This window comes from Rhipicephalus sanguineus, unplaced genomic scaffold, assembly GCF_013339695.2.
Source record: "Rhipicephalus sanguineus isolate Rsan-2018 unplaced genomic scaffold, BIME_Rsan_1.4 Seq4304, whole genome shotgun sequence".
Lineage (NCBI taxonomy): Eukaryota > Metazoa > Arthropoda > Arachnida > Ixodida > Ixodidae > Rhipicephalus > Rhipicephalus sanguineus.
In genome coordinates, this window is record NW_023615237.1 from 222696 (window position 1) to 233265 (window position 10570).

At 48.6% G+C, this 10570-nt stretch overlaps 1 protein-coding gene across 1 annotated transcript in view; it reads right to left on the reverse strand.

Moving 5' to 3' along the window:
* Positions 1 to 8741, reverse strand: part of LOC119377306 (solute carrier family 26 member 6-like) — a 54272-nt gene extending 45531 nt beyond the window's left edge. The window contains exons 1-3 of the mRNA XM_049411568.1: positions 8658 to 8741; positions 8201 to 8360; positions 8057 to 8113 (exon numbers count right to left, since the gene is read on the reverse strand). Coding sequence (XP_049267525.1) covers positions 8057 to 8113; positions 8201 to 8360; positions 8658 to 8741 — 301 coding nt within the window. The remainder of the gene's footprint in view (positions 1 to 8056; positions 8114 to 8200; positions 8361 to 8657) is intronic.
* Positions 8742 to 10570: the final 1829 nt, after the last annotated feature.

Consider the following 10570-nt stretch of genomic DNA (forward strand, 5'->3'; position numbering starts at 1 on the left):
GCTGACAACTGCCACCTAAAGGGGCACAACGCCTGCCTGCTCATTTGGGAAAGGGGAAACATTGGGGAAAGGAAGATAGGGGGGAAAGAAAAAGGAAAGAAAATACCATCTCTTGAATAACAGTACAAACTACACGCGGACGCTCGCAGCAGAGAAGTGCAATAGCATTAACTGTTTATTTTGAGGGAGACCTGTCTCTCGCAAATTTGGGGACGTTATGCTTGATTGACCTTGGTGCACACCTTCGACATTCACTTGAACGGTGATGTGATGTTGAATAGAGCTACGGGACTAGCTAGTCCTCATATATAAGACAATATAATTACTACATATGAGTGATAATGCAGTACTGTATGTCGTGGAATAGCGCGCACAAGTGCTAACTGCGGAAATAGATAGTCGTCGAACTGCTGAAAAGGTGCTGCAGCTGCTGCGTACAGCCCGCGAGAGTACACTCCATACACGTGCACTAAATGCACACGGTGTAGACACGTTAAAATACTCTTGTAACTGTAGCACCTACATATGTAACGCTAATATGCGAATGCACTTGATCTTTGCACAGCTGAGGGCGCGCTGCTGTCACTGAGACGCGTGTATAGCTCGCTGCACAAATAACAGAGATTGCTCACAGCACTCGCAGACTAAATATACGTGGTTTTCTAGACCTGAAGATACCTTATTCTTGCTGGTATCCGCAAATTTTCGGTAAGCGAGACATCCGCGATTTATGAAGAAGCACTGAAAAGGACATTTGTTCTCGCGGCACAACACACGACGAACCGAAGTCGGAGCAGAAGGTGTTTTCTGTAGTCTTCACGAGTTCATGACGAAAATAATAATAATAATAATAATAATAATAATAATAATAATAATAATAATAATAATAATAATAATAATAATAATAATAATAATAATAATAATAATAATAATAATAATATCTGGGATTTAACGACCCAAAACCACGATATGATTATGAGAGACGCCGTAGTGGAGGGCTCAGGAAATTTCGACCACCGGGGATTCTTTAACCTGCACCTAAATCTAAGTACAAGGGCCTAAAACATTTTCACCTCCATAGAAAATGCAGCCGCCGCCATGACGAAAAAGCAAGCAAGAATGAGTTGACGCTGTAGTGCAGTGGTTATGGTAGCCGCTTTCGGTGCATGTCGTCTCGAGTTCGATTTCTGTGTCGTGTGCAATTTGCATGCTGATGTCACACTTGTGCATTAATGCATTGATTTGCATCTTCTAATTACCCTAGTGATGGAGGGAAAGAAAAAGAAATAGAAATAGGGAGAGAGAAACAAAGAGATGGGAAGAAAAAGAAGAATGGAGCGAAAGAATGGGAAAAAAGACAGAAAGACAGAGGAAGAAGTGGAGCGGAGTGAAAGAGGGAGAAAGGGATAGAAAGGAAGAAAGAGAGAAAGACAGAGAAGAAAGTGAAAAAAATAATAGAAAGAGCGGGAAAGAGATAGAAAGAAATAGACAGAAAGGAAAAGAAAGAGAAAGAACAGAGGAGGAATAAAGCAAGAGAAAAGTAAAGAGGCCTCCCAGCTCCGGCATACTTTCAGGCTTGGCACCAGTAGGGCGAAGCTTGCTTAATTTCCTTGCTAGTGTAGCGATCACGCTATGCCTTGACCCAGCGGGTCATTCGCCCGCCGGACCAGCGCCAAAAGGATTGTCTCGCCACGGCTCGACGGAGGAGACGACAGGGGCCGACTACACGAGACGTCGCCCACAGATTGACGACGACGGCGCTGGTCAAGGGATTAACTCCCCCGGAGTGATTCCACGAACCTGGCACATCTCGAAAGTGCGTGCTGAAACTTTCCCGTGGGAACGCAGCGCGCGGCCGGCACCAAAGGGGTCGATGCGCACGTGCATCTTCCGTTCTCCCCCTCCCCGTTCTACGGCGGCGCTGCGACTAGTGGCAAGGGTGTGTGTGTATGTGCGGGTCAGTGTTGTGCCTCTGTGAACATACATGAAGGGCGTGTCCCTTCCCGAGGAAGGTGCTTCCCTTAGAGGAACTTCCACATCACCATTGGTCCGCATTGTTTTGTGTAGTGATCCCCAACCTAGGGACCTAGGGAACGGGGGTCAACAAAAAGGGCGTGCGGCGCCTCGCCCAGCGCGGTCTTCTGTCTTGATCTCGACAACTCACTGTCAAAATGTAAATAAACCCATTGAGTTTGCTCTAAGCTCTCCCCTGGTCCTGATTCGACGGAGCGACGGCGACCGGCCCCGCTACCCGCAGACAGCGGTCGCCACGACGCGCTACAACTGGATGGCAAGCGGTTGGATGTGAGCCTGGAGGATGGAGAATGAATACGCCGAGATCATGGAGACTGACAGCTGTGGACTGGTGAGTGCTGGCTTTGGTTTTTTGGTTGCCAGGCTGATAAGATAGAAGTGCAATCTTTTCACAGGTAGAGGCTACCACAGAAGCAGTTGTTTACGGAACTTCTGGGTAGAGAGTGAGCCGCACCACACTAGTTCTCTGTCATGGATTGGAAGCGTTTGTTGAAGAATCAGCTCCTGATTCTGGGGGAGGAGCTGGGAGCAGAAGTAGATGCGGGGATGAAGAAAGACGCAATTGTTAGCGCTATCGAGGGCTTGAATCTGAGCAGTGACGATATTAAAGAAACGTGGAACGAGATTCAAAAGCAACAGGAACAGGAGCGCGAGAAAAAGCGTGAGGAACAGGAGCGTCAGGAAAGGCGAGAGCAACAGGAGCGCCAGCTAAAGCAAAAAGAACTGGAGGTAGAACAGTTGCGACTCGAAGTGGAAATGAGGAAGATGTCTGGGGTTCAAGGAGTGGAGGTAGCAGGCAGACAAAATCTTTGTGATTTATCTAAGCTAATGCAACCCTTCAAAGCAGGGCAAGATGTGGGCCTCTTTCTTGTGAACTTTGAGAGAACCTGTGAAAAAGCGAACCTTGATCGTAGCACATGGGCTCGAAATTTGTTAAGTTTGCTGCCATGTGAAGCAGCGGATGTAATCGCGCGGCTTCCAGTGGAGGATGCGGACAACTATGACAAAGTGAAGGATAGCCTTCTAAAGAGGTTCCGACTTTCGTCAGACGCGTTCCGCCAGCGGTTTCGAAATCTGACAAAGAAGCAGGGCAGCACGTATTCTGAGTTTGCCTACGACTTGAAGGTCAACTTAGTCGAATGGATGAAAGGAGCCAACGCTTTTGGGAACTTCGAAAAGGCTCTTGAAGTAGTGGCTCTCGAACAGTTTTTTTCAAAACTTTCCGAGCCAATGAAGCTCTGGATCCAGGATAGAGCCGGCGTAGAAACTGTACAGGCAGCTGCCGACTTGGCTGACGAGTACGCGTCACGCCGGGGAGAAAGGGACGAGGTTCCTCCAGCAAAAGCGGGAGATAAAGGGAAACCTTGGACGGCGAAGCAGGGATCTGGCGCAGGTATGACTGCACAGAAAAAGACGGACTTTGCTGCAAGTGGTCAAGGATCACAAAACAAACAGGAGGAAAAGGTTTCGGGGGATTTTTCCAAAAAGAGTCCTTTTGAGGCTCAGAAACCACCTACTTGCTACAAATGCAAGGAGGAAGGTCATATTGCCATAGGCTGTCGTAGGCCCAGGCCAGCCCGTTCGTATTCTTCTGACTCAGCCACTAGCGAGGAGCTGCTTAGTCCGTATCTTTTTAACCTAACGGTGAACGGAAAGCCGTGCCGCGTCTTACGGGACAGTGGGGCAACCATGGATCTGGTGCACCCGGACTATGGGGCACAAGCAGACTACAACGGCAAGTGCGCATGGATTAAACCAGTATTGGAAGATGGAAGCATTTGTCTTCCGGTAGCTCGAGTAATCATCACTGGGCCGTTCGGAGAAGTGGAGACGGAAGCGGCGGTGTCAGACAAGCTGCCCCCGCAGTACCCCTATTTGTTCTCGAATCGGACCGACCGTCTGCTTAGAGAGCAAGGGAAAAGTTTTCACGAGGGAACAGTACAAGCCTTGACTAGAGCTAAAGCACGCGCGTTAGCAGCCGAACTAGAGCGGCAAGAACCGAGTTTCACCGGAAGTACAGCAACACCAGCTGTAGTCAGCACAGCGGAGCCTGCTACCCCGTCGCCTACTCAAAAAGAAAGAGAGGGGTCAGAGGAGCAGACTAGCGCTGATACAGCTGAAAGGGAATGGGAGGAGGGGCTGCTCCTGTTGCCGGTATCAAAAGCACTAAGCAATGTACTGGGGAAAGTGACAAGAGACGAGCTCATCGAGCAGCAAAAAAGCGATCCCAGCCTTAAGGAGATTTGGAACACCGTCAGGGAAGTGGTGACGAGGAAGAATGTCAGTTTTCCCGTCAAAAATGGCATCTTGTACCGCCACTACCGGACTGCAAAAGGTCGCACGTTCGACCAGATTGTAGTGCCGGCTAAGTATCGGCCTGACATTGTGGTTCTCTGTCACGGAGTTGGTTGGTCGGGGCATTTAGGAGCTCGGAAGACCAAAGACAGGCTCCTAACGGAGTTTTATTGGCCGGGATGCTTCAAAGAAGTTGAGAACCACGTAAGAGCGTGTGACACCTGCCAGAGAGTGGGAAAACCGCACGAGAAGGGAAAGGCACCACTTAAGCTTGTTCCGCTCATTTCGGCGCCATTTCGCCGGCTTGTAATAGACGTTGTGGGACCACTCCCAGTGACAAAGTCAGGCTACCGGTATTTGCTTACCGCCGTTTGTCCAGCAACCAAATTTCCAGAGGCGATCCCAATGAAGGAGCAAAGCTCCGTAGAAGTAGTAACGCACTACTGTCTATTTTTTCAAGAGTGGGCTTTCCTCAGGAGATACAGTGCGACCAAGGCTCAGTATTCACCAGCGTTCTCACTACGGGATTCCTGGAGAAGTGTGGAATGAAAATAATCCACAGCTCAGTATACCACCCGCAGTCCAATAGTGTAGAACGGTGTCATTCCGTGATGAAACGAGTTCTGCGAGCCCTTATCTTTGAAAAGAAGTGTCAGTGGGATGCTTGTCTTCCGGCAATGCTGTTTGCGCTGAGATCGGTCACTCATGAAGCGACGGGTTTCAGCCCCGCGGAGCTGGTTTACGGAAGGACCCTCAGGTCTCCACTGCGACTTTTGCGCGAAACCTGGGAGACGAAAAGTACCGACCCTACTGTGGTCGAGTACATTCTTGAATTGCTGGAAAGGCTGCGGTGTGCTCGCGACATTGCTGAGGCGAACATGAGAGAGGCGCAAAGTAGAGCCAAGAGCTACTACGATCGAAACGCGAAACTGAGAGTTTATCAGGAAGGCGATCAGGTAATGGTCTTGCGCCCCTCCCGAGCAAATAAGCTGGAGATTCAATGGGAGGGACCCTTTCGGGTTGTGAAAAAGCTCTCGGACACAAATTACGCACTGGAACGGAAAGAAAGACGCCGAGAGGTTGTCATTTACCACCACAATTTAATGAAGAGTTATGTGGGAGAAGTGCAGAAAGTGAATTTGGCTCTTAACAGCACGGAGGAGCTAACGCCTGAAATTCCAGGCTTGGTGGAGGTTGGAAGATCAATGGAGGTTACCGATGTCATGAAAGCCGTGGCACCTGCCGAGGGCTTGACTGAGATGCAGAAAGTCGACTTACGCAACTTGTTGTCCGAATACATCACTGTTTTCTCGGAAAGGCCAGGGCGAACTGAGGTTATCACTCATGACATTGAGCTAACTTCTGACACCACTGTGAAGTCGAGGCCGTATAGGCTAGCCCCGCGACAGCAGGAGATCTTAAAAAAAGAAGTAGATCGAATGCCCGAGCTTAAGCTTATCGAACCATGCGAAAGCACCTGCATGTCCCCTATGATTCTCGTTGAGGTTCCTGGGAAGGATCCACGGCCTTGCGTGGATTACCGCAAACTTAACGCGATCACAAAGGACCAGACTTATCCTATACCCAACGTAGAGGAGCTGGTGGAAAAAGTGAGCGCCGCTAAATACGTCTCGACTTTGGACTTAGTAAGAGGCTATTGGCAAGTTCCGATGTCTGAACGAGCTAATGAGTATGCAGCCTTTGTGGCGCCGACGGGCACATTTAGGCCCCTAGTTCTGAGTTTTGGCCTTAAGAACGCCCCGTTTTGCTTTTCGAGGCTAATGAACCGAGTTCTGCAGGGGGCTGAAGGCTACGCTGTTCCCTACTTAGACGACATTGCTATTTACTCCAATACATGGGAAGATCACCTGTACCATCTTAGCGATGTCCTTAGACGTTTGACGCACGCTGGACTGACAGTGAAGCCGGCTAAGTGCCAGCTAGCTCGCGCCGAAGTACGGTACCTAGGGCACGTGGTAGGGCAGGGCAGGAGGCGACCTGACGAGTTGAAAGTAGAGGTGGTTAGCGAGTTCCCGCAGCCAGAAACCAAGACTGCTATCCGCTCCTTTTTGGGACTGACGGGATATTATCAGCGCTACATCGCTCAGTACTCGGAAGTAGCCGCTCCGTTAACGGATGCACTGCGCAAGAAGGCCCCAGAAAAGGTAGTTTGGAGTGCGGAAATGGAGGGTGCCTTCCAGGGGCTCAAAGCGGCTCTTGTTAGCTCAACAGGGCTTGTTGCTGAGCTAGTTGGTTCATAACTTGAGGAAAAACTGTAATGACGCAAAGAAGACGGGGACGAAGCGAAGACACGAACAGACAGACACGGGCGCCAACTTCCAACTGTTTATTCTCAGAAACCGCGCCGATTTATATACGCTGCCGAACAAGGTAATCCCATAACAGAAATTGAGTCATCGCAGAACTAACAATTCATTATGAGCCATACATACAGATACAAGGCATGCGCCGGAACTGCACTAACGCGATCGAACTATGAAAACATGCGAGCACCTATGAACACGTGCCAACCCTAGTGAGAGGCAAAATGAATAGCGCACAATCTAAACTCTACATGTCTAAATGCTATCTTTCAAAAAGATAGCTTCTTTCTCGCTTAGATCGAGTGAAGGGGCACTAACACACTGGCTACCTGCCCTCTTTATTAGAAACGCTTCAATTGTCTCCCTTTCAGTGCGGCTGTTTGCTCTCCTAAGAAACGTGGTTTGGCTGAAGTGTGGCGCACAACCACAGCGCTTGCAGTGGTCAGCCAAGTGCCCGCCCATGTTGCTGCTAACCGCCAAGCGGTGCTCCCTTGCACGATCGTTGAAACACCGGCCTGTTTGGCCGATGTACACCCTACCGCAGCTTAGGGGAATATTATAAACCACGTTGCTGACACACTCGGTGTATCGCGTGGCGTGCTTCTTGGAGCAAGCAGCCGGCTGCTTATCCGCCATCAAAGGGCAAATCCTGGCCAGTTTGCATGGAGCGGAAAATACAATGCGCACACTATATCTGGCTGCGATCTTCTTTATATTGTGCGAGAGCCGGTGAACGTAGGGAATTACGTGCGTACTCATCTTTTCTTTTGGCTCCTGCACTTTTCTTCCACGTTTCAACTTCTGCAAGAGGCTTTCGCACACACCCGTGATAACGGAGGGAGGAAATCGAGCGTCTTTCAGCCTGTTTATCTGATTACTAAATCCCGTAACAAGACGGTGCTCACATGACTTAATCAAAGCTGAATTGAGGCATGTGATAGCTATGCCTCTCTTGATTAGCTTAGAATGTGCGCTGTCATACGGCAAAAGGCTCTTCTTAGTCCTAGGGTTATACATCCAGCACAGGTGGTCCTTCGTGAAACTAAGTTTAACATCCAGAAATTGAATGGAATTGTCTTGAGGCAATTCCGAAGTGAATTCTAGTCCGCCAGATTCTTTTAAAAAAATGTTAGTTAATTCTGCAACAGCTACGTCAAGCCTACTGTCGGGTAAACTTAAAAACACAAGATAGTCGTCAACATATCTGTAAATCTTAACAACACTGCTGTTGTCGGTTTTGGCATGAATGCGTTTGTCAATGGATGAAAGAAAGATGTCGCACAAAACCGGGGCCACAGATGAGCCGATGCAGATGCCGTTTTTCTGAACATAATATGAACCGTTAAAACACACGATGGTGGAATGCAAATAAAATCGTAAAAACTCTAAAAATTGATCCGTACTCATCCCAGCATAGTTCTGGAAGTCTACTTCACCCGACGCCTCGATGGACTCGCGAACTGCATCAAACAGACCACTCTGCGGTACGGAATAAAATAAGTCCTGCACATCAAAAGAAAAAGCCGTCCTGGCGGTTGCCAACTTGCCTTGCGCTAGATCTTGTACTAGGTCTGTCGAACTGCGCACCAAGAACGGGTCCTGTACGTCCAGCTTGCCGAGGCATCGTTGCAGATAGCTGCTGACCTCGTCTTGCCACGTGCCCTTCTCGGAGACGATCACTCTGAGCGGACACTCTGTCTTGTGAGTCTTGCCGGTGAAAAAGACATCAAGGCTATCTTTTACAGACTTGCTTACTTCTTTTTGAAGGTGCTTCAAATTTCTTTCCTTTAGCAAGCGTAGAGCCAAAGATTTTTGCTTTTTAGGCAAGACGGTTGACGGTTTGAAATTCTTCTGAATCGCCTCTTGGGCTTTCGCATCGAACAGTCCCTTTGGCATCAAGACAAACCCACCCTCCTTATCAGCTTCGACAACGGCAAGACCTTCCTCTTTTAAACACTTCACAATTTTCTTAATCGGGGGTTTCTTTCCTGGCTTGTCACTCACCGTGCGCAGTAGGCAGTCGACTCCGTCAGCAATGGCCCGTTCCCGATCTGGCTCGGACGCGCGACTCGCAACATCCCGTACCATGGCCACAAGTTGCGACCGCGTCGCCGAAGGCTGGTAGCTGTATTTCGGTCCATTTTCTAACACATGTTGAACGCCGCGAGGAACTGAAGCACCTCCAAGAACTGTTACAGAAGACGTGCCTGCAACTGCCCGCTCTCGCCGTGGAAGTCCGAGTCGGGTTCGCTGCCAAAGGAATTCTGTGCTTTGCGCCGCCAACTTTTGGAAATCCGTGAGGCTTCCTCCGTTACCGTAGCGCTCAACAAGTATCTTCAGCCAGTCCTGGTATAAGCGAACTTGACGCCACAGTTCCGACTTGAGTACTTTGCAAGTTCTTCGGGTGTGTCCCCATGACGGTTCTAAAATTCCAAAGAGGAGCTGCACTTCCAACGGCACCACCCTCCGCTTGATGCAATACGAGAGTAGCCTTGACCGGCATAATGAAATAGCGATGAGGTTAACGCAGGAGTAAATCTGATGCTGCGCGGTTTGACGACACAAAAAAGAGCTCACTGTAGAAGAAATGTAAGTCAACAGGGCTTGTTGCTGAGCTAGTTGGTTCATAACTTGAGGAAAAACTGTAATGACGCAAAGAAGACGGGGACGAAGCGAAGACACGAACAGACAGACACGGGCGCCAACTTCCAACTGTTTATTCTCAGAAACCGCGCCGATTTATATACGCTGCCGAACAAGGTAATCCCATAACAGAAATTGAGTCATCGCAGAACTAACAATTCATTATGAGCCATAAATACAGATACAAGGCATGCGCCGGAACTGCACTAACGCGATCGAACTATGAAAACATGCGAGCACCTATGAACACGTGCCAACCCTAGTGAGAGGCATGCCGGTTACGTATGTCAATCGCTTGACTTAGTGGACTGCGAACTCTAATTGTTGGTTCAGCTCTTGCTGTTTGGTCATCCATCCGAGATTGCTCATTGTCGCTACATATTTCAACTTTCATGCATGCTACACTTATTCGGAACAATTGTAGACTATATAACTAATTCACCTTTGTTTTCAAGATAAATGTTCGGTTATTGTGGAAGTATCTTTATCATTGTTTAAACGCATTATTAAAGCTTGTTGTTCTTTGATTGGAGAAGGCCCTTGACTCTTTCATACCGGCGATTGGCGCAAGCCATACACGAGGCCCAACCCCCATGCCACTTCTTGGGAGAAGCTTGTGCTTCGGCCCCGAGTCGTGACAGAGATTAATACTAAAGCTTAGCCATTTAAACATAGATCCCAATATCCTCGAATGGATTAATGCATTCCTAACAAACCGCTCTCAAACCGTCCTTATTAATAACAAAACCTCTAGTCCGCTCCCAGTATCATCAGGTGTGCCACAAGGATCCGTCCTTGGGCCCCTTTTGTTCTTAATTTATATTAATGATTTGCCTTCAACAGTATCAGCTAACATCAGAATGTTCGCCGACGACTGCGTGATTTATAGAACTATACATAACCCTCTCGACCAACAGGCTTTACAGAATGACCTTAACCTCGTAATAGACTGGTGCCACCAATGGCTAATGACTCTCAATCCTAGCCAATGCAAATCAATAACCTTCTCTCGACGTTCTAATCCACTTTCCTTCCCGTACTCAATTTCTGGTGTTGGCGTCGAGGCCGTTAACTCGTTTAAATATTTGGGGGTGACCTTATGCAATGACCTCTCATGGCGCACTATATTACTAACATCATTGCATCTGCCAATAAAACACTGTGTTTCCTGAAACGCAACCTTCATCATGCACCCATGCACGTAAAACCAATAGCCTATAAATCGCTCATCAGACCAAAACTAGAGTACGCATCCGCTATCTGGAGCCCTCACC